General features: G+C 33.5%; 1 protein-coding gene across 7 annotated transcripts in view; it reads left to right on the top strand.

Annotated features, from left to right (window-relative positions):
* Positions 1-25,666, top strand: part of Kcnh7 (potassium voltage-gated channel subfamily H member 7) — a 484,116-nt gene that overhangs the window by 422,290 nt on the left and 36,160 nt on the right. For 6 of the 7 annotated variants that reach the window (XM_074070967.1, XM_074070965.1, XM_074070968.1 and 3 more), the window contains 4 exons: positions 1,195-1,394; positions 19,697-19,949; positions 22,172-22,377; positions 24,149-24,248. In XM_074070967.1, the coding sequence (XP_073927068.1) occupies positions 1,195-1,394; positions 19,697-19,949; positions 22,172-22,377; positions 24,149-24,248 (759 nt within the window). The remainder of the gene's footprint in view (positions 1-1,194; positions 1,395-19,696; positions 19,950-22,171; positions 22,378-24,148; positions 24,249-25,666) is intronic. The other variant, XM_074070964.1, reaches the window with a different exon arrangement.

Here is a 25,666-nt window from a genome sequence, read left to right as displayed (position 1 = left end):
CATCTATAACAAAGACTCGATAATCAAGCATGATAAGATGTGCAGACATAAGCTAGAAAAGGAAGCAAATGACCAAGAAATCATGCTAGTTTAACAGAGCCTAAACCTATTTTTCAAGTGACCAAGTGGTTTATAGAGGCGATTTTTTGTAAAATGTGTTTTAGGGAAAAAAAAGAAAAACTTGTTGGTTGAACACAGTTAAATCAAATAATTCAAACTGTTTTCTTGTTGATTATTTTTCCCACCTGTTTAGTATCCTGCTTTTCCAGGGTCTTACACATATATTACCTACTCTTAAGTTCCCTACAGATGCCCAAAGAGCCATGTACAGGCCACATATCATATGATTTCTGCACAGATTAGAGCATTTCTTTGTTAAAATTATTAGGAACTGAATATAAACACAAAAAGGGCATGAAGAACATATTTTAAGTAAAAAGGTTTATCCTACAAAGCACTGAGGATATCCCACCTAAGCAATGAATACATAGCAAGGGATATTGCAGCAGTTTCTATTTTTAGACAAAAGAAACATATTTTTATTCATAAAAATAAAACTATATATATTTTCTAAAGCAAAGATATATTTGTTACACAAACAACTATGAAAGTGAATTGGAATAAATTAATTGACTATAAATTAACACTCTAGGATAATATATTTAGATTCCTTAAAATAGTTGGTTGTCCCTTAGAAAATCCAAAATGTTAAAAATAAGATTAAAATTGATAATAGATCTTTATTACAAGGTTAGATTTAAAGCTAAGAGGCAGAGATAAGTCACAATTAAAAAATAAGTATTTTAACTCCAATTAAAAAGTAGCTTTAAAAACCCCAAAAGATGTTTTTGCCTCCCAAATTTTTTTCAAGAAAAGGTGTTTATGGTGACCCAAGACATGCCTTATTTCAAATAAGATGGTTTATTCCAAATAGATTTAATGTCTATTCAATATTCCTCATTACAAACTGATATTATGAACAGTTTTTATTTTAACTTAGAATCCATGATAAGTGTGAATACTTTTCCTGTCTTTACAACTAAAACTGTAAAATATAAAGTTCTACACATTTAACTTTTTTCCCCTCTACCTATAGCCAGTGGCACAATTGGACTTTCAAATACGAAAATCTGCATATTTGATATTTGCCCTAGTGCAATGTTCCCCCATAACTTTGTTTTTTATCCAATCCAGCCCTAATGTATGCAAGCATTTTTGGGAATGTTTCTGCAATTATCCAAAGACTATACTCGGGAACTGCCAGGTACCACATGCAGATGCTGCGAGTTAAAGAATTCATTCGCTTCCACCAAATCCCCAACCCTCTGAGGCAACGGCTTGAAGAATATTTTCAGCACGCATGGACTTACACCAATGGCATTGACATGAACATGGTATGTATTTCTGTTTCCCAAAACAGAAGCACCACGAGCACTGTAGCTCTAACCAAAATGAAAAAAACCAGTCTCACCAGCTTTGAACCCTTGCTTTTGTTTTCTTCTCTTGGATGTTTATTTTCTCCCCTGGAGATAGTGTCTCATTCTCAATTCATGGCATGGCATGGTGCTATATCTAGTTATACTGTGTGGCAAAGGCATTATAACATGATGCAAACTGATATAGCTGTGTGTAGTAGAGTTCCCACATTTGATCAGAGAAAGCATTGATTTAGCCAGGACTTGGGCTTTCACTGCAGGACCTAGATGCCTGCACCCAAAAAAGTAGATGGACCCATGTTTAGTTAAAATTTGGCAAGTGAACTATGACAACTATTAAGTCCTCAAACAGAGATCCAAGATGAATACATTTTTTAGAAAAATAAGACATTTTGAAAATTGATAGGAGATGTTAGGGAACTTAAATATCGCATAAGAATTTTCTGGTAGGAAGTTTCATGCTTCTTTTTAACATTTTTCCATATTTTAAACAAATAACTATGTGCCCTTTTAATGTACTTGGTTTAATGAATCTTTCCTTTCAAGGGAGAAATATGGATTCCTTTATACCTTTTAAGCAAGTTCAACAGCAAAAATGACTTGTAATGACCACACCTCCTGTATCACTCTCAAAACTCAATACAGATAGCATTAATGTACTCCAAAGGGCTCTCTTTATTATAGGAGCATTGCCCACATTATTTACTTTGCTGTTTGGCTATAGAGACAGATTACTACAGAAATTATGCAATAAATCCAAATTCTATGACATATCATATAGCTACAGAAAAACAAAATTAAGACTAGTCCTCAACTTGGTAAGAACCCTGTGTCTAAGAATTTCTTAAAGTCAAAATCATTCACATTTCATTACATCAATTGCATAATGCAATTTTTTGTGTAAGTGTACCTGTTCAATTCAAATTAATAATTTTGGTTTTACCAGAAATAGTCTTCCTAAAAAAAAAAATTCAAAATTAGCAGTAATGGTGCAAGACGCATTGCAAATATTGCCCGGCCTAAAAGACATATTTATAGATGAATAAATTTATTATAGTTGTGTGTGATTCATTTGAGAGATAAGGAAAGACCATTATAAATATTTTTAATTTGAAGAGCTAATCAAATTAATGCTTAACAGACAAAACTATAGCTGGGAACTCCAATTCTTTCCAATTATCCTAAAGTTCATTGTGAAATGAATCATTCAATAAATTGGCCTCTCCAAGAGAACAATTTTATTCTTATAAGAGCACCTATATATTGGTCACTTTTATATACTTTCATCAGAATTATTGTTTAACAAAAGTACCAGCATTCAAAATCTATTAGGGACTCTCTACTGCAGGGGTGACTGAAGCAGTGTCAGGAAATTTTGGTCAAAATATGTATTGCTCAATTTTATCATTCCATACTGCCAGATTATTTCAATAACAATAGAAAACATCATTTATTTTATCTCCCTTCTCCATAAACTCTAGTTTTATGACCATTTTTTGTGATAAAGCCTATTTTGTAATAATTTACCTTTCATTGTTTAACTCTATTACCTATGAATATGGTTTATATACCACTTGCCTATTTACAATGTACTTATGAAAGATTTATCTCTTTCCTGTCTGCTTCACACCTTAATACATGGAATCACAACACCCACCGGTAAGAACAGGAGGTATTTATATCCAATTTAATTCTCGTGTAAATTGTGGAGAACACCCTTGTTTATCTGTCAGGTTTAGAGCTTGTTAAATGATTTCCAATGTTAGTTTTGACTTTTTGCATGATGTAGCAGAGGAAATACAAAGCAAGAAACTGGGGAAGATACTCTGGAAGAGGCCAAGTACAGAATAGAAATTCTTAATCTTAACAACAACTTGACCTCTAGTAATATTCATGTATAGCTTCACACTCCCAACAAAAAATTTACTTATCTGCCCTTATTCCCACTCTGATAAAGGTTATGGGTATACGGTTTGCATTAGATAATTGTCATGAGAAAATGTCATTCTCTTTCATCATTCTCTATTTTCACGATGTAGGTGCTTTTCTTTCCTCTCATCTGCATGCCAGTATTACATGATCCTGGAGTGTGTGAGCTCTAAACCATGTGCCGCTGAGTCTTGCATGTGGTTTTGAGAACTTGACTTTGCACGAACTTCTTGGTTGTACACAGTGTCTACATTTATCATTTTGTGGCTGCAAAGTGAGTAAAAAAATCAAAGTGCAAGATTATCTCCAAAAACTCAGCAAAAGGAAGATGCTTGTTTGTTAAGCATGATACACAAAACAAAGTTGATTAGAAAAAAGCAGCTGTACCCTTAGAACATTGAGAGGTTAAAAAAAAAAGTGAAAAACATCAAAGTGAACTTTTTTTACCTCCAAAACCACATTGTTAAAATCTTTGTGTCTTGTCAATTTATTGTTAATGAAATTATAATTTATTAACAGTTGAAAATGGATTAACTTTATGTATTGTGATACATAAAAGTACATCAAACTGTTGTATTTTGCATCAGCATTCCATGTTATTTCATTTAAGTATAACTTTCAATATAATTTCTCATGAAACATTTCAGGTCATTTTTACTGTTCAACCATGTCCAAATGAAGTACAAAGTCTCCAGTCACTATACTAATTTCCCTAAAATGATTTTCATGACTTAGAACTTTTGATTGCTTGGTAGACCACAAAAAATAGGAAAGAATTGACCTAAAAACAGGTGCCCTAAAGTTATTGCAAGGAATGTTCCAGATCCAAAACATTCTGGAAACAATTGTAGACTCCCTATCAGTTGGACCAAAATGGTTCAGGGTACAAAAGAAAAAGGGATAGGGAATGAAGATGGTGAAAGGAATGTGTTCTTTAATATCTGATTTCAAATTTACGATTGTAAAAAATTATCTCAAAAATGTGCACAGGTTACTTCTTGAAAATCATTTTCTTTCTACTGCAGGAATTTGACAAGTTAGGAATGAGGAGATCTTTTCTCAGGTTAGAACTAATAGCATCTCAAGGAATTTTCTCAAATCAAACCATATTTTGACCCAGTCTGAAGCCCTCTAAGGTCACTGAAAATTGTTTTGGTTATAACACTACCAAGAAAATGAAAATCATCTTCCATGTCAGTATAGAATCAAGTGACCTCACATTACACTAGCATGAATGGAGAAGAGACCTGATGGTTTATATATCCTTCTGTGTAGAGGAAAGTAAACTATTTAGGTCAAAACTACTCTGATATTTAATACTATATTGGCATGGAAGAAAATTTGTTATGAACATATAATAGAAAATTTATTGCTTACTCCTAAGAACACTGCCTACATTCCCACCAAGTATGCCTGAATAATAGAAAAAAATATATAGGAGAAGATTGAGAAGACCCAAGCCCTAGCTTTCAATCTGCCACTAATCTTGGGCAAGTCACTTAACTTCTCTGAAGTTTTATTAAACTTGTCATTTTCAAATACTCATATATGCTAAATATGTATTCTAACCTATCTGCTGCCCGCCTCCTCCGCTCCCTGTGGTGAGCATCTGAGCCTCCCTTATGGAACGTCTGCTACTTCATGGTGTGTTATTCCAAAACTACTGGACTGAGTGGGTGGTAGAATTGCTGATGGCAAAGAACCAGGAGACCATTTCAGGTAAAGACAAGGACAAAAGCCGAGGCCCATATGTAGAATTACACAAAAACAACTTTGTTTATTTTAAGAAGAAAGGGGCATGTCTGAGTATTTTTTAAGCTGGTTCAATAATGGGGAAAATTTTGAGAGACAGATATAGGAAATAGCTGGATTAACAACCCAGGAAAAGGGATAGATTCTTCATCAGTGTGAATAGGTATATTTTCCTTAAAGATAGGTAGAGAAAAAGACAAGAAAGGTACAGGTGTTGGTGTTCAGGGTGAAGAGAGAAAACCTGACAGCATCTCATACATGGTCCAGGTTCCAAGGTCAAGCAGGGACTTGATTAGTGAATGAGAAAAGTGGCAGTATAGGATAGGAGTAGAACTAATGAGGGAGATGGTTTTTGGAGATTTCAATCAATAGTCAGACTAGCAGACTAAAAATACTTAGAATCACAGTAGTATTCTGAGTGTACAGCATGCTTTTGTAATGGAACTGATAAACAAAATCAAAATTGGAAAAAGTATAATAAATGATAGATTTTTTACTAGAAATCTTTATTTCTCAGAACTATTGTGATTCCAAAGCATTTTAATGAAAATTTGATTTCCTTTACTTTCACAACTCTTTTCTAGTGTCTATTATCCATCACAGTAGTCTTTGTAACACCAACCTCATCTCTGCATCTGTGATCTAACTGCACACCATTGAACACTGTAATACCCATTCTATATATCTATTTAAATAATTTTTTGCGCTAGACCCTCATATTTGGATTGCAGTGTTTAGGTCACAGAGTCCATAGTGAAATGTGATGGCTTTTGCAGTTAAGTTTGATTCAGCAACTCAGGTTAAAACAATTCTCTTAACAATAATCCCCATCACTAACTAGTACTAAGGAAAATTTTATAAAATAGCATAACTTGCCTTCAACACAAAGGGCCTTGCTTTCAAGGGACTTTTAATACCCTGTACTTTTTTCTAAAGATACTTTATATACTAGGTTTATAAATATATTCAATGGAAAAACTTTACTGATCACTGCACAATGGCGGTATAATAAAATTACTAAAAAGGGTGCCCTCATATCTGACTAGTCTACCACACATTTAAAAAGGGGCATGGAGATTGGAAAAAAACATGCATTTAAATGAAAATGGACCAAAAAACTGGTGATAACCTTTGGCTTTCTGTAACTAAACACCTAGACACCATTTAGGAGATGACTTTTAAAAATAATTTTTATATGATACACTTGAAAAGATATTTTCATCTGCATGTTGAATAGTAGACAGGGATTGCTTGGCTCTACAAAATTTGGTAGATAGTAAAGTTTTGCACTGGTAATAAACCTGTGTACTATTAACACACAAGGTTTTCCCTCTTGACCACCTACTGTAGCCAGACCTTGAACAAAAGTTCCTTAATATAGGACAAAGTTCATCTGTCCTTCCATTTTACATCAAGGCTACTTACTCTAAACTTATTAAAAATATCACCAGGGTCAATAAATACCATCTGGTTCTATCTGGCATAACAGTGTCGAGCTTAAGATAGGCATGTGATGCTTTCAGGTTACAAATGGTTCCTGCTCATCTTTCTCAAGTGACAAAAGTCTTTCCACCCTGGTCTCCAAACACCATACAGAAGAACTTACATACAGCTGGCATCATGCTACTCCCCTGCAAAGTGAGTTCTTCAATGAGGAGATTTGAATTTTCCCAGTTCTGAGTCAAGAGAAAAAAGAATAGCATGGCCCAAGGCATTACATAGGATCAATACCCAGTGCAGAAACACTACTGAGGCAGTAAACACACTCTGAGGCTCAGTTTCTCTATTTATTCCTCTTAGAGTAGGAAGGTGACAATTGTTTTAGAACTTCTTAAAATCGTGTTCTTTTTGAACAGGGCTCTAGAGTGTACTTCCTTATACTGACAGGTATGCTGTCTTTCAAGATGCTTTCTTTGGAGAAGTAGAAAGGAGTAGAGGAGTCATTCAAACTCAATTCTGTTTTGGATCATTAAATCAACACAGGTAGGTTAAGCCAAAAATAAAACAGAGAGATCATCAAAGTTCAGTTATAAAATATTCTTTGGAGATACAATTTTAAGTCTCTTCTAGTTCAAATGCCTGAGTAACTCAGCATTTCTTAAACTTAATGGAATCAAACCATCCACAATTTTCCCCAGAATATAATCCTGATATTTTCCTCTGTGGAAGACATACTCAGTGGACAAGGAATTTATATTATTAATATATATGTACATGTCCTGCACAATATGTCAGATTTCTTCATTGTTTTTAAAGACAAAAACATCATGAATTGTTCATCCAACCAAAATTATCATATAACCTTAAGGCAGCTATAGCTAAGAAACTCAAATGTATCTTAATTGTCTTTCTTGGTTTAGACATATTGTTATCCATGTGAATGCATGGGGATAGGTAAAAAGAATAATCATTACAACTTTCACACTAGATATACTTTAAAAACCTCTTTCAGTTTGTATTTTGGCGTATATTAACCAGCTGTGTCACCCCCCCTACATCCCAGAACTTTATACTTACTTTAGGGACAATAGGGACTATCTGATGACTCTTCCTTATAAAGGACCCCATCACCTCTGTTGATATATTTTTAGTACTATACAGCTCTGATAAATCATTTTTGTTTATGCGTAGTTTATTTTGCTCTCTTTACTGGTAATTGTCATAGATCAGTATGCTCTGCAACCCTCACATAGCTAAAACATGATATAGATGCGGTAGATGTGTAGATGTGTTTATGAACATCTACCACAATTCAAAGATAAGCCAAAGACTCACTCCATGTTGATAGAATTATTTTATTTGAATTACAGAAGATCATCCTTAGTCATTATCTATGTCTATGCTGTAAATCACAAAATATGTATGCTAGGAAAACAAGGTCCCTACTGGTATTTTCCAAGATAGGAGCTTTAGCTTAGAGTTTAATTTTATTTGCTTATCTATCAGCCAGTCTTACTAGTTAATAGTTAATAGTAGATAATATCCACAGTGATAACTCAGCTTTATAATAAGTCAACTCTCTTTGCTTGGATATCTGAAGAATGGAAGAGAGTATAATGCCAGAAAAGAAAATGCTACATGGCACAAAATTTCACAAGCAGGACCAATAAAAGGAACAAAATCGTATAGACTGGCCTTGAAAAAAAGAGTCAAAGATAGAGACATTATTGGTGTAAAAGAATAGGAGAGATATGTGAATAATCATCAGAATCTAGAAAAGCAAGACAGGGTATACATTTCTCCAGGTCCAGTGAAAACAGGAATATGCTTACATATCATCTGTACGCCACCATTCTTAAGCATGAAAATAGCATTAAATGGAATTTAAAACAAATACATTGCTTTATTCCCTTGCTTTTCATTTTCACCCATAGAATCAGAATCTATAAATGTTTTTAGAAACATCCCTTATTAAACATAAATGGTTCCCATGAGATTATGGAATTTATACTAGCAGTCCTTAAAGGGGAAAAAGCTGTCTAACTACCAAAACAAAGTGAAATGAAACTTTTTAAAATTTTACTTACAGAATCACTGTAAATGATCACAGTAAAAATTTACTTAAAGATAATTTAAAATTACCTTAGGTCCTTTCAATCAAAGATAAACACCAAACACAAATCTTGGTCATACTTCCTGCCTATTCTACTTATATAATTTGAACTTTTCTCATTTTATAGACACATAACTACACAGATTTTGCATAAATAACATCACTACAAATGTGCTTTATATGGGAATGATTCTTTTAGTGCAATGTTTCTAAGATTTTTATAATTTCATTTATTTCTCCATTTCTATTCTCGCTCCCCACAACATCAGGACTTTATTCATGCATTATCTATTACCCATGTGTATAAACTTCCATACCTTTCTTTCTTCTAAGCATCTTATATTTACACACACACTTATATACATATTTACCATTCCACTTATATGTAGGTACGTAATGATTTATAAAAATAATATTAAATTATATAAAGTTAATGCTTCTCATTTAATACCTTATGAAAATACATCCAAGTCAGCTGATGAAAAATCTAATTCACTTAGCTTTCTACAGTAATTTATTTCATAGCTATAATTTTATAATATATAATAGAACAGTATATAACTTCATACCATAATTATAATAATTGGTTACCCTCTAATGGGCTTAAATTTTGATTCAAATGTCAGGCCACTTCAGATAACACTGCAATAAACATGCTTAGATATATCTCTTACTGATACTTTTATTTTTAATGAGTAGACTCTCAGATAGGAAATTTCTGAGCTAAAAATTGTGTGTAGTTATTCATTTTAATAGCTGTTTTAGGATTACATTCCAAAAATGTTTAACAATTCACATTTCTAACAATGTTAATATTTCCTGCTCTTCCCTTTAGTAACAGTGAGTGTTATGGTTCATTTTTTTTTAGCAGTTTAATGAATGTGTGAAAATTTGTTGTTACTATAATGACATTTCTATAGCTACTAGTGAATTTGACCATCCTTTTCATTTATATATAGAAAGATACAGATCTGAGTGTGTGTGTGTATATATATATATATATATATATATACACACACATTTGAGTTTCATTTGTTTTTCTTCTATGAATTGCCTCTTTATAGCATTTTTGCATATTTCAGTTGTTTCTTATTCTGTACAAACTATTTTTACATTATAGATATTAATGATTTCTTTGTCATCTATATTATAAATAGCTCCTCATATCTTTTTAGTACATTAATTTGCTTTATGGATTTTTTGGATACAAAAGTTTTGTTTTTAATATGGCCTAATTGGCCAGCTTTTCTTTTATAGCTCAGAGATCCATTCCTGTTTTATAAAGGCCTTATTAAATCTATGAATTATGTCATTTCATAGATCTTATAAATCTGCTATATTAATCATATAACCCATAATCTGTTTGAAATCTATTTTTAAATGACTCCTTCACGCAAATAGAAGGTATCACTAGTAAGATTTATTAAATAAGTCATTTGTTTTCCATCTAATTAAAATACCTCCTAAGTTATAGATTACATTATCATATTTAATTGAGCTACATATCTTCACTCTCAAGTCGGCTCTATTTGCCCATTCCAATGGTAATATTGGAATGGCCTGTGCTTTCTGGCTGTATGTCATGCTTTACCATATGATAAAGAAGGTAACTCTTACTAATTCTATTTTCCTTTTTCTTTGCTGCTCAATCACATGTATTCTTTCTTATAAAATATATAACTATTTTTATTCGATTATGACATACGGCATGTTGGGCTTTTGAGGTAAGCAAAGACATTACATTACCAAATATGGCTTAGAAGAGTTACAACTCACAACCAATATAAAGATTCAAAACATAGAGATCCTTTCTTCCTTTCCATGTTAGCGCAAGTTCTGGCTCGGGTTTAACATAGTAGGTTAAATCAATACAGGTGATTACATAAACCATATGTATGATCATATAACACTAAAGCAGATGAAATTATTTCAGTTATTAAACATGTTTTGTAGTCTGTACATTAGCTTTCATGACACTTTTCAGGAAACCATATCCTATAACTATATTGATGAAAGGTTTGGTTGCCATGAGCAATTTAAACTCACTGTAACCTAGACAGGAACTACCCCACTAACATGTCCTTCATGTATATACCAAGAACTGGTCATTCTGGTTTGTCATTAGCTGATCACATTCCTTTCCAGCGAGTTCCTCAGAAAATATAGAGAATGAATGGACTGTAGGATCACCTTCTGAAGCCAGCCCCAGGCAAAAATTCAAGACCTTCCTTGAAGAATAACTAAAGCATAAAGAGATCGGAGGGGGTGGGGGGGATGTGGCTCAAGTAGTAGAGCTCCTGCCTAACAAGAGGAGGCCCTGAATTCAAACTCTGATACTTGCAGAAAAAAAAGAAAGAAAGAGAGAGAGAAGGAAGGAAGGAAAGAAGGAAGGGAGGAAGGGAGGGAGGGAGAGAGAAAGAGAAAAGAAAGAAAGAAAGAAAGAAAGAAAGAAAGAAAGAAAGAAAGAAAGAAAGAAAGAAAGAAAGAAAGAAAGAAAGAAAGAAAGAAAGAAAGAAAGAAAGAAAGAAAGAAAGAAGGAAAGAAAGAAGGAAAGAAAGAAGGAAAGAAAGAAGGAAAGAAAGAAAAAGAAAGAGAAAGAGAGAAAAGAAGGAAAGAAAGAAAAGAAGGACAGAAAAGAAATGGAACAGTTGTAAAAACATCTGTCCCTGGTATTCTTACTATACTATGGTAATAATTCATGATTTATGATAATGATTTATGTCTATTGATAATTTCAATTTCATTACAAATTTATCACTTTCATCTTGTCATAGAATTGCATGCATGTTTCTCTTATAAAACATTTAATCTTTTCTTTTTTGTATAAGTACACAGTCTCTTCTTTCCTTCTGCAGGCCTTTGAAAGATTTATATATTTCATTATATTTTTTTCAGAAAAGTAACTCTTACTTTTATTTGCTCCTGCTACTATCCTTTTTGCTTTTAGTATCTGCCTTCCTTAATTCCTTCTTTTTCAGTTTTTGGATTATTGTACTATTATTCTTAACATTTGTATTAAGGTCTTCTCTCATTTGAATCTTTCTTTTTTAGTAATAAAGGCATTGAGAAGATACGTTTTCCTTTGAATACAAATTTTTCTGTGTTTCCATGGATTGTAGCCCTCTATCCTTTAATACTTATCTAGAAAACTAATGAATAAAAAGAATGGTAGAATATTTTGTATCTTACCATACTGCTAGCAACTTTAGAACTCCATTTTGATGGACAGCTATGGCAAATCAAAACAGTTGAGGAACTTTGGACACAATTTGGAATCTTAGTTCTTCCACAAATAAAATGCCTTAATGTGGTGTATCTCAGCTTTCAAATTTGAAAACTGGGATATTTGTTTCTCGATATGCTTCCCATAATGTTAATAACTCAACTAAAAATTTGATTCTAAAATATGATATATGAGAACTGTTTCTGAAAACATAAAACTTGATTCAAATTTGAGCTAGTATTTTAAGTACAAGGTGATATTTTCAACCCCTTTTTTCATCGCTTGGCAGACTGCATTTCTCTTTTCCTTATTCTGTCAGCAAGCTCAAGCTATCTATAATCAGTCCATTTGGGAAGAACTATTTGTGGGGCATCCAACAGAACCAACCATATTCTGTTCATCCATTCCCCTACTATTCTCAATTAATTAACCAGGGCTAGAGGTGTGGTGGGGGGAGCAGAAGCTGAAACTGATTCTCAGGAAGCTGATCCTTCCACTTGCCCTAAGCAACTCCAATGGTCTCCAAAGCTTCCCCTGAGATCTCATTTCAGAAATCCTGAGGCACTCTTTTCAAGTCAAGCTTTTGCTGAATTTGCAGAAGGACTCCAGAGCCCAGGTAACTAGGTCATGTGTGTGAAAGCAATAAATCCCATCTGCCTTGCATCAGCACCCACATGCCAGCTCATCCTTGGCCCTATCTTAATTTAAGTCAGGTTAAAGATTAAATTTCCTTCTGAAAAGAAGGGAACATGTCACAGTTATGTTATTAGCTATAGTGAGGGAGAAGGAGAAAGGCAAATGTAGGAAGAAGGATTCTGTTTTATTTTTGACAAATCTTTTTTTGGTTCAAAAGTTTTGACTTTCTGTCCATGTCTAAGTATGGCAGGGTTTAATTCCACCTATACATTTTTTTTCCTAAATGATATAAAACATATGCTAAATATTGATTAGTTGTATGCAAAAAATAGTTTATTCTTCCAAACTTATGAATGTTCTCATATTCATGAATGCTCGCCTTTCACAATAATGTGGCCAGATATGATGGCTTTTTTCAATAAAATGAATATTATTGCTATCAGTCACATGAAAGGTAAAATAAGAAAGTAGATGACAAATTGAGCTTCAGACTTGAGCAAAGTGTCTGTACAAGGTTAAAACTATTCACAGAGTCCACCTTTCATAACCAGCAGTTAAAATGTGGTCTTAAACATGTAATCACCAAGAAAACATGGTAATACATGTGTTTCCTACTTCTTAATGCCTAACCTTAGAAATAACATGATCTGGAAAGATCTAGAAATTACAGAATCTGTTATTTTGGGACATTAGTTTCTAGAAACAACAAAAAGCAAGGTTCATTTTCTTGCAAGTGCTAAAGATTTATCAAAAGCTGAACACCAACAAGAAAACAATGATTCTATCAGAATCAGAAAATGCTATAAAATATTAAAGTTGTACTCTAGGACAGAGACTTAAGATTTAATATATTACTTGCATAATCCATTTGATATTCATGCTTGAGGTTCACAGGGAATGTGAATTTGTGTTTTGATTAATCCTAATTTGTCAAGATTTAAGTATATTTAATGACCCAGAGAATTTCCCTAGAAAATTTCCTAATGAATAGTTACCACAGTCACAGAAGTTGTCCATGTGATTAATGTGCAATTTAGGACAACTATTTGCCACTCTCTTTCTAAATGTGCCCTATTCAGCCTGCCTTTGGGAATGTTCCCTTCTGCAGCTACACTAAGTGAAATGAATTTTTTTTTAAAAAACCCACTTATTACAACATAGATCGACCTTCCATGTTATCAGGACTTAACACATACATTACGGAATACATGCTGATTTATTTTTAAAAGCAAATACAGTGGTTTGAAACACTGTGAAAGGAGCCTGGAAAGAGTTTTGGTTAAAAAATGAAATTGCTGACACTCTTCCAATCTAGAAAGTGCACCTACCATGAGTGTTTTGAATTCAAGGATAAGAAACAGTAAATAGTCAATCTTTTTTGAGGGAAAACTACCAGTTTATTGTAAATATACTGTGAATATTTAACTTTATTTAGAAATCTTTTTCTATCAGTAGTCAGGTAAAAATTGGTTAAGGAAATAAATGTCTCCCTTTTCTTCTGGAAAGGTGATACAGTAATGACATGTCTAAAAAAAATTCACTAATTAGGATATTGCTCTGTTCAACTGTCACTAAAAAAAGCTTAAGACACAGTTTTTTAATTATAATGTTATAGACTTGGGTCACACTTCTTTTTCATTTGTGCCCCAATATCTATAAAATAGTATAATTTTCTAATTAATGTAAGTTTATAAATTCACATTAAAGGATTTGTTTTTTAAAAAATTAATGTGAAAGGCAGAGATCAGGAGGATTGAGGTTCAAAGCCCACCCTGGAAAATATTAGCAAGACCTCATCTCAGAAAATGAGCAGGACATGGTGATCCATGACTGTACCACTTACTATGGGAGACATAGGTAGGAAGATTGTGGACCAATGCTGGCCTTGACCAAAAAAAAAAAAAAATCATGAGACCCTATCTGAAAAATAACAAAAGCAAAAAGGGCTGGAGGGCATGGCTCAAGTGATAGAGCACCTGCCTAACAAGCACAAGGCCCTGAACCCAAAGCTTAGCACTGTCAAGAAAAAAAAAAACAGTTAATGAAATTTATGACATTTTGATTAGTATACACATCAATTCAAATGGTTCAGGATTATACTAACTTCAGCATTCATTCAGTTGTAAATTTTGTGTTCATGACCCTGTTAAGTGGCATATACCTGCAATCCCAGCTATTCAGGAAGCCTTGGTAAAAAAATCTCCATTCAAGAACAGCCCCAGGCAAAAACATGAGACCCTATCCAAAAACTAACTAAAGCAAAAACGGACAGGGTGTGTGACTCAAGTGATAGAGCACCTGCCAGGAAGCATGAGGCCCTGAATTCAAACCCAGTACCACCCAAAAAATTTGTATTCATTGATCAGTACAAAAAAATTGGAATTCACACAGTACATAATTGCAAATACTGATAATATTATAATTTATGCCTTTTAATGTGTGTCAGCATATATAACTTTTAAGGAAGTTTAAAATGGAGTTGAATATTTACGAATTAATGTCTGACCATATTTATAGATGCTTACTATATAACCATTTATGCTCTTCCTTTGTTTTGTGTGATTTCTTTAATGAGTTTTATTTCATTTACTACTGCTGTTTTATTGTTATTGTTGGGTTGTTCATGTTCAAATCTCTTTAAATTTAGGGTTTTCTAGTACTGAAGTTTGAAATTGATTTAACAATCACAGAAAGCATTTCATACTTACTTAAATGAATAAATTCTCATTTACAAGTCATAATTTGATTTTGAAATTTCCAAGGAGTTTTATTCACACAAATTCAAGTAAATGGAAGTTACTACTTATAAAATATTCAACTCACTGTATATCATAACAGAGATTTGGGACTTCTGCCATCCTTAAAAAAAATGTTTTCTGAAAATTCAAAAAGTTTTCAAAATCTGCCCCACACTAGAATTAGAAAAATGAAATTAGAGTTTTAACTAACTTTCAACTGGTTGTTAGTTGAAGGTCCGTTTTAACAACCACAATTACTACAAATTCATACTTCAAAAGTCTAAGTTAGGTCTGAGGAGCAGAGTGTGGGAAATTTTGATTAACCTTATAAAATTATTTTAATCCAGGTATACAGAAGATAGTTTTGAGCACCAGGTGAATTTTTAGAACATATTTTATTCACTATGGTGCTCTTTTCTCTAGTCTCTGGCATATAATAAATACTTATAAATATTTACGTAAAGGGAAAGAACTGACTTTCTAAGCTGACAGTCATGAGACTGACTTTGAGTGATGCTTCTTGTTCTTTAAATTTAGACGAAGTGAATAAAACAATAGCTCCAAGTGCACAGATGCACATTAGAAGGTGATGTGTACTTTTGCAGCATCACAATTAGATAAACAAGGAGTTTGTCAGAGCATAATACATATGAATATACCAATCACAAAACCAGACTCTGTCTTCGCTTTTAACCTCTGTACTTAGCACAGCAACTTTTTGCAGCCAGACCTGCTGAGCCTGGTAAAAGTCAATTGTTGAGAAGTAAACTCTGAGGAGGTTCTAATTTGAACAATTTAGCAGAGGACTGAACCTGAAAAAAATAGTATGATAAGTAGCCAGTAGAGAAGGCAACCTATCTAGGAGCAATGAAGAAGGAGGCCTGGATAAATATCTACAAAGAACTATACCCTACTTCCCTTTTTCAATGTGGACTAGAATTAAGAAGTACATTTTCAGTGTACTTCTTAACTCTATTCCACTATTTCTCCCTCTCTGCTAACTGTTCCTTCTAAATGTCCTTTGTAGAGATTTAATCCAAATTCCAAAGATGCTAACTTATTTGAGACATCCAAACTCTTTGGCTAGTACAAGATTCAACAAATGAGACTCTTACTAGTTTTACCCTAAGGATTGATGTGACTAAATTAAGAAAGTTAAGAAAGACAGTGGACTAACACCACAAAAGAATTCTTCAATCTAGACAAATTCATGACAAGATCTGTGAAACTTCCCCCTATGAAAACAAACACTATAATGTGCCTCTAACTTCACGTAACACTTTCCAGTGGCCATCACTCAAGTAGAATGAATGTGGTGGGGAATTTGGGGGGGAGTAAACACATTTAAGTAGGATAACTTTCCCAAATGTCTTTAAAGTTTTATAGGTGATTCCAAGACAAATTCAAAGTAAATTTATTTTATCAACTTACCACTTTCAAAAAGAATTTAAGGCAAGTCCCAGTGAAAACTTAGGTGTGAATAAACCAGAACATTTAAGAAGCCAGAAATAGAAGATAAGAGTTACACAGAGATGCGAGAGGAAAAGAGCCCTTAAGCTGATAGTACACGGAACACAAAACATTTAAACTCTGCTGACACAATAGAATACAAAACTAGATGGAGAATCAGGCAACAGAAGACAAAACATAACAGCTTTTATTCCTCTCAATTTCTATCTAAACAGAATATGCCACCTCTTCAGGACTTGCAAATATGTGTGACAAGCCAGAGCCAGTGGTTCACGCCTATAATCTTAGCTACTCAGGAGAGAGATTAGGAGGATCTCAGTACAAAGCCAGCCAGGGCAAATAGTTTGAAAGACCCTATCTCGAAAATACCCAACACAAAAAAACGCTGGAGGAATGGCACTAGTCGTAGAGTACCTGCTTAGCAAGCATGAGGCCCTGAGTTCAAATGTGTGTGTATGTACCACCAAATGTGTGTGTATGTGACAGGAAAAAAAAAATGAACTCAGAATTAGATTGCCAATTGAGTATCATGCATTAGATGGTTTATACTCATTATCATATTTAATTATGGTCACAACTCTGTCAAGCAGGTGTTATAAACTTAATTTTAAAAAAGAAGAAACTGAATCTGAAAGAAATGAGCAATCTCACCAAACACACAGCTAGTAAGTAATAGTGTGAAGATTTCAACTCATTCCCAACTCCTTAACTCATACAACGAACTCAAAGAAATGGGAAACTCCATCTCTATGGCATCACTGTCTTCCAACTTAAGCATGCCAACACATGCACATATGTGCACGTGAACACATACACACACATACACACACATAGACACACAGTTTTTTCTTTAGGGAAAAATGAAAGAAATAGCGACTCCAAGTTCAGTATTTTTGTTTCAACTGTACAGTAACAGTATCCCCCATTTATGTGAAGCACAAAACGCCTTCTTGTATCTTATTGTAGCTATGTCTTAAAAGAGAGATGGATATATCTAATTTGTTACTTGATGTAATGCTCTTTATTTCTATGGGGTCATTTGAAAATTATGCTGAGATTACAATAGTAAAGTAACTTTCTTCAGGGAGAAGTAAATTATATGCAGAGGCAAATAAACTGGGATATTTTTCTCCTATACAACCCACAAATAAAGTGACTCCCAAGTCAGCAGTGTCCAAACTCAGTCTGGCACAACTTGCCAAAGAATCCACTGTGATGATTTAGATGGCAGAAGGAATCAGTGACCCAGACAGTTGATTCCACGAGAGGAGTCAAATATAAGGTATCAGCACAGTGTAATAAAAAAAAACAAAAAACCTTCCAGTCCTCAAAGGCAGAACTCAGACTAAGCAAGTTATGTTTGATTGGTCTTAAGCCCTAACAGAATCCTGGCAGAAGTCCAGTAATCTAGACCAACTCTGAAAGTTAAAGGTAAGAAAGAATTTACAGATGAGTGTCCAAGGTCTGGTATCAGAGGAAGGGTCACTGAAAGTGGAGGCAACAGGGAGCAGAGTGAGCAGGGTCTGGCAATTGGCACTCCATTTGGGGCTGACTTATGACTGCTTTCAGCAATGTGGAAGCTCTTATTCTACAACACAGAAACACAGATGGGTGAAGTGACTTGCACAAGAGCCAACCTATGGCAAATTCATGACCAAAATTCAGTTTCACAGATTTTCTTCTAAAATACCCTCTATCCATTACTGTAGGTGACTGCATAAAATGAAGAACACAAGAACAAAAAACTGTGGCTCTTGAACTTCACTCTATTATTGACCCCTCCATATTATATCATGGTCAGTCTGACCAATAACATCACATGGCAGTCTTATAGAAGTAAGATCCCTGTAGCTCTTAATATTTAAAATTCTAATAATTGTAAGTTCTTTTGAGTACTATTTAATTTTAAATTTCTTAAGGGGCTAAATATATATGAATTGCCTTGTGAGTAATTCACTATTACATTTAGTCATATTGAATGGCATACCTAGGTATAGTTAAAAAAAAAGACGATCCAAAAGGATCATTATTTTACTATAAATTGCACTGCATAATTCCCCTTTCTTCCATCACAAGCATTTATACTGGCAGAGGAAGTCAACATAAAAATTAAAATCTACATATGACACCTAAAATAGCAAGACAGAAGTGGAATTGAATGTCTTTGACCTGTTATATATTGAGAAACTTATGAAAATGACATAAAATTATATTCAGTTGAAATTGAATAGCACTTGTCACAAGCTATTGTTTAGCATTTCCTCAAGTTTTAATTTAACAACCAAGTAGGCTGTCAAAACAGTAGCACTTTAGAAGTATATTATGCACTTTTCAGTTCAGAAAATTAATCTGCACTTTAAAGTATGCTTGCTGGTATGCTTTCCTTTCTCTATTTTCAGCACTTATCAAAATATTTAGTATTAATACTATGCATAGGAAGCATAACTATTCCAACTAAGAGCACTTGTGATATTTGACATTGATCCTGTTCCAGGATCAATATTTTTACTCATTATAACTAAGATGTATACCAGAGATGGCAATCTAAATTGGGTTCAAATTCCCACAAAAGGTTGCTTATCTTTTAGTTGTACCACCTTTCATTAATTATGTCCTATTAATTGTTACATCACATCATATCTGTGCACAGTATGATGCTACAGAACATAACACAGGAAAAGAGAAGCAATACCAAAGTTGTAGCATAACATTTTAATGAGACAGCATTTGGGTTGAGTCTCAATGCCAGCAGTTAATTCAGAGAGCAAGTATTTGAGTTAAAAATTTTGACATGTTTAGCAAACCAAATATTCATTGAGGTAGACGAAGTAGAAGCATTGTAAGAATTCCTGTGTGACACTGACTACCCATGCAATTCTGTGAGCAAGAAATATACTTTATTTCAGATTGAAGTACACAGTGCACTGGTAGTATGAGACTCTTTACTTTTTCCCTTCAGGTCTTAAAGGGTTTTCCAGAATGCTTACAAGCTGACATCTGCCTACATCTGAACCAGACTTTGCTGCAAAACTGCAAAGCCTTTCGGGGGGCAAGTAAAGGTTGCCTTAGAGCTTTGGCAATGAAATTCAAGACCACCCATGCCCCTCCAGGAGACACTCTTGTTCACTGTGGGGATGTCCTCACAGCACTATACTTCTTATCCAGAGGCTCCATTGAAATCCTCAAAGATGACATTGTGGTAGCTATTCTGGGTGAGTGTTTTACAACTGAATGGGGGCAACACAGAAATCTGAAATAACTGATTAAAGGACTGATCTAGTTATTTTTAAAGACTATTGAATACTGGTGGGTAATTTGAAAACTTTATTTAAATTCAAATCAAATTAACCTTGCAGAAAATATCTTTTCTTGACTAGCTTTCATTTTCTTTGATATGTAAATGTTTCCATGAGTCTCTTAAATATTTTCCCAAAGGTGACAAGACACACAATTTAGTTTCTAATCCAATGATCAATTAAAGAATGAGACATATGCTAAGTCACTGCAAAGCCACACAACAAAGTTAGGTTTTCACTAGATTTGGCTGATCTTTAAATCTGCCTGTCCTAACTTCTACAGAAAGGTATAATGCAATCTTTCTTGCATTATAAAATAGTAATTATAGAGTGTTGCTAAGCTATCTCTCTGGCTTACTTCTTGTTCATTTTCAGTCATGGAAACTAATTAAAATATAGTCCCATGCTAATTTACTTCAGAGCTTTTTATAAGTAATATCTATAGTGAGCTATCAACACAAAGTAATTTAAGTTATTCCCCTTTTCTGTTCCTATTTCAGGTCCCTACTTCAGGTGTAACTCAGCACTCAGAATCCTCACAATTTAGGATTTTTTCATTCTGTTTTTGAAAGGCTGATGTAAACTACAGTTAATGTCTTCACCCCTACGTCAATTTTTCTTATATAATTAAGATATGGTATTTGACTTCTCCCCCATTAAATTCTCATTTAAAATAAGAGTATTAGAGCATTTTTGACTCATTGGAAAGTTGTTGTTTAAAACATCTTGACAGCTCCCAAAATGAAGCATGCATGTGACTATTTAAAAAAGTAAAAACTAAAATAACACACAGGGAATTATTCCTAAAAGAGGTTTCAACATAGATATAAGAAAGTTCATTTTACACTACCATTAATGATCTTTAAAAGTAATAGATGGGGGCATGGTTCAGGTGGTACAGCACTTGTCTAGCAAACACAAGGCCTTGAGTTCAAACCCTAGCCCTGCCAAAAAAAAGTAATATAACAAAGTAGTTTATCAGTATTTTTTGAGTACATATGGCACATAAGTAACTGGATGTTCAGCAAAAGAAAAAATGGCCATGACATTTAGGCAAAATTGGGAAGAAATTAGATATATCAGGTATGTAAGAACATTGACTCTGGAGTCAGAATGCATAGAATTTAATCCTTGCTACTCCTTTCCTCCACTTCACCCAACCAAGAAGATGACCTTGGACTAATCAGTTTACCTCTTTAATGTGTTCATAACATGTGGAAAATATTTAGTAATTTCTTTGTGAAGTTATTTGGGGGATGAAATGAGAATGCACCTAAGTATCTGACACTGTGGCTACCACCTATTTAGTCCTCAAAAAATATTTGTTACTATCATTCTTATTCCCATCATTGAATAAGACTTTGTGGATAGGCAAGTGGCTAGGCAGAGGTGATGGGGGGCCCATCAGAAGCAAGATATCAAAATGATCCCAGGATTTACATAAGAGCAATGAGGACAAACTTTCAGAACAAAGGCCATACAACAAAAAGCATGACTACATATGTTGAGGAAATACAACTAATATTTTGAATAAATGGACAAATTTACTAAGAGCAAATCCAAAAAATGGCTACTAAAGGAAGCAAGACATATTCAAATTGTTCCCCCAAGTTTCTAAGTATTGAAGTATGGTGAAGCTTACAACTCTACCATAAGCAATTAGCTGGCATCACCTCAAGAGATGATCCTGATACAGAAAGAATATGAATCAGACTCACTGCAGCCTGCCATATTCCTGGATTGACAAAGTCAGAGCATTACATACTTTGAAGTATCTTTAAACTACTGTACGGCAAAGTCTTTTGCTAGCAATGAAGGGTGTACCAAAGTGAAGACATATTTGCTGCATTATAGTTGCTAGTAAAAGATCTAAAACAAGGAAATGAGATTATATCAGGACCAGCAACCTTTAGAGGCAAAATCGCATTCAGCAAACGTGGCCTAGACCAGGTGCTTTAATTGTGCTGTCCAAGTGTCTGTTGGTCATGGAGTCTGACATTTGAAATCTTTGCTTCAGGAATTTATTCATTGGTTGGTGCTCACTTTCTACTTTTTGAAGGAAAATATTAAATTTGGCTTCTCTTTTTCTCTCTTTTTTCTATTTTTTCATTTCTTTCTTTTTCCTTTTTTCTTTTTAGGAAAAAATGACATATTTGGAGAAATGGTTCACCTCTATGCCAAACCTGGCAAGTCAAACGCAGATGTAAGAGCTCTCACATACTGTGACTTGCATAAGATTCAACGAGAAGACTTGTTAGAGGTTTTGGATATGTATCCCGAGTTTTCCGATCACTTTCTAACAAACCTAGAGTTGACTTTCAACCTAAGGCATGAGAGTGCAAAGGTATATGTTAACTGTTTGCTTATTTTATTTTATTATTGAATTGCACAAATACTTCTGAAAAATCAAGCAAAATATTGCAGCAAAAGTACACCAAATATTTAAAAAGAAAGGCCACATGAAGGTTAAAATTTATAAGTTGTAGGGAAAAAAATTCAGTCCAATTACTTTCAAATATGTTGAATAATTTTTATCAAGTTGTCTAAGTTTGACCTTGTAGGACCCTTAGGAGATACACTTGACTTAGAATTGTCTTGGTTTATATTGTACCAATTATTTGTAGAACATGGGTGATTTAAAGCTATTGAAAAATCTTTTAAAAGATTTCATCTTATACAGAGGATAAAATATTCTCTTAGCTATTATTTATACTACATATTGGTTATTACTGACTTCTTAACAATAATGAAATGATTAATCTCATTCAAGTCTGGACCATATTTAACACAATTCTGAAATCACAAAAGTATAAATTAATCAAGTTTTATAATACAGTCAAAATTAGTTCTGCAGAGTGAATAATATATAGTCTAATAAAAATAATAATTTAAATAATTCTGGTCATCAGTTAGCCTAGAATGAATTTCAGAGTTTAACTTTTATGTCCCTTTCTCCCCCTGTGAAAATGTGTCTTTATGGAGATACTACTGTTCTATGGAGCTAGAACTTACATTGTAGCCCAGTTTATTGCTGGGTTATTCCCCCTACTTCCCTTTCCTTCAAAGCCCAGAAACTCCTTTCCAATTCTAAATATCTTTTATCAGAAATCACATATTGAGCATTTGATTCTTGCCAGTGTATTTTTATGTTAGCTATTATATTCTCTGGAAAAAATATCCTTAAGTCAATATTTAGGTAAATGGTTTTAGATTTAATTCTCCCTAGAATTATAGTCATTCCCAGGTACTCTGAGGGATTTGAGGAAAAACACCAACTTCTAAGATTGCCAAGGCACCATTCAATGTACTGAGGTGCCAGTTCGGATAATTGCTTCTTTTCAAAACACCAAAAAAGCTAAAAAAAATTTAGGTGGCAAACAGTTCAAGTTATTATGAGAATATGTTTTATAATGGTTTTAAGTCAATGCCTTATCACAATCTCACTCAAATCTCACCAACCTCATTCTGGTTTTGCCTTGAAAAACAAGTATTTACCACAAGTAATCCCTTTATATAAAAGTTCAGGCAGCACTTGAATAAATAAGAAGTGCCCATTTTTATTTATAAGAATATTATACAGAATGAAGCAGAGAGAGAGATGGAGCTAGGAAAAAGTATAATAAATGGCTCTAAATATAATATTCATTGAATTTAATTGTGTACTTATTGTGAAATTTAACCTGTGATTATTACCATGTAATTTCAACAACATAGCTGACTGTAATTGGTTATACAATTTTCTCTGCAGTAATACATATTCTGTAAAGTTTTATACACTATCAATATTATTTATTTGAACTTTGCCAAATACAAAAAACACATTCCTTATAAAGAAATCTTTTGTCTGTAAACGCTGACACTATCCCAAACATTTCTAGCAAACACCTCTACAGCTAAGATTTTCCAATCAGATGGTGAAATTACCTTCTACTCATCCACTCAGTATATTTTATAATTTAGAGAATCCATTAAGTAAAGTATTGTATTTATTTGCATGAAATGTAGTAATTAAGGCTCAAAGCAGTTGAAGAAATATGACATAGTAAAGTTTACTGACAGCACATTATGTTCAAGTTGAGTAATCATCCATTTTATCTTCATGTTCATTAACAAAGGCTGATCTTTTACTACGATCACAGTCCATGAATGATTCTGAAGGAGACAACTGTAAGCTACAAAGGAGGAGATTGTCCTTTGAAAGTGAAGGAGAGAAAGGTAATTTACTCCATTCCCAAAGTTTAAACCTAGAGCATATAGTTATTAGTTCTCTCCCTTAAATGCTCATTGTCATTCTGATTTCAAGAGCAAGTCACATTCGGCCTTTAAATTTCATTCAAGCAAATCCTTTGCTTTTCCTTAATAGCTAGTCACATGGTTTCTGTTTTTTATTGATAGCTTTTATCTGTGTCATTCAACAAAGTCATTTAGTATTTACAAAGACATTACCAATAAAGTAGACTGATGTAAAATGGAGGCCAATTAATATAGTGAATAACGATGCCTCGAAGTTCAAAGCAGAGGAATCTGGAAGGAGGACTTGCTTTTCATTTCAAGCGAACGAAAGTGTCCTCTCTTCCACGTACATTGTTTTTGTGTTTTTGCTTAAATATTTCCCTAAACTAAATTTACCTCTCTGTTTTCAAAGACACAAACACATATACACATGCATATTCAAACACACATACATTATACCAAACTACTTTTTTCACTCTAAAATTATATATCTTTTATCTTAGGCAATCTCCAAAGAAATATTTAGCATGTACTGTTCCTGATATTCTTAGATGCATAAGGTCTTTCTCTTACGAATGCCCACGGCACTTTCCTCTTGTGATATTTTCAAAATCTGCCCTGTACAGTGGTTATTGGTATATTTGTCCTTTTTCTCTATCATATTCTAAATTCCCTTAGCAAAGAATGTTTTATAAATATTTATTGAGTTGCACTAGTTTCTGAAGCCTTTGGTCAATTGCAAAACAATAAGCCATTTATAAATAGGCTATAGTTTTTTTTTCTGCAATGACCTTCTTTATTCTCTTTGTGACTTTTTCTAAAATCAGAATCACCACTATCAAGCTGTTTTTCCACAGAGTTAATCTAAAGCTCTTATCCTAAAGTTAATCTCTTATTTTTATCTTACTGGAAATGAAGAACAGCTTGACAATGTGGTCGATATAATAATGACCACCATACACTTTAAGATTTATTAAATCTCTTTTCAATCTTGTTCCATTTCCTCATTTTTAAGATAAGTAATCTAAAATTTTTATCTTCTGATAAAGCCCTAAAATCATGACACAGTTCATACTGTGTTCATGCAACCAGACATTTCTATTGATTTTGAAAATTTTCCCTTTAATCGTAGACTTAGTCTATGAGACCCATTTTTTATAAAGTGTGGATAGCAAGAGATTTGTCTGCCTGTAGCTTTCCAGTTTCCTGGTGTGCCAGTGAGTTACTATAAGTTGGACAATGTGAAAAAACAATTAACTCCAGTTATCCAGATTTTTGGAGCTTAGTCCAAAATTCGTAGAATTTCCAGGTGCTGCAAAAAGAGCAAAATTTGCTGAAAGCAATTTAGTCCCTATCATCCCAATCTAAGCTTTTTAAGGAACTACTCATTCTATAGTTCT

The sequence above is a fragment of the Castor canadensis genome, chromosome 4 (genome assembly GCF_047511655.1).
Source record: "Castor canadensis chromosome 4, mCasCan1.hap1v2, whole genome shotgun sequence".
Classification (NCBI taxonomy): Eukaryota; Metazoa; Chordata; class Mammalia; order Rodentia; family Castoridae; genus Castor; species Castor canadensis.
This window is presented reverse-complemented; position numbering and strand designations above follow the sequence as displayed.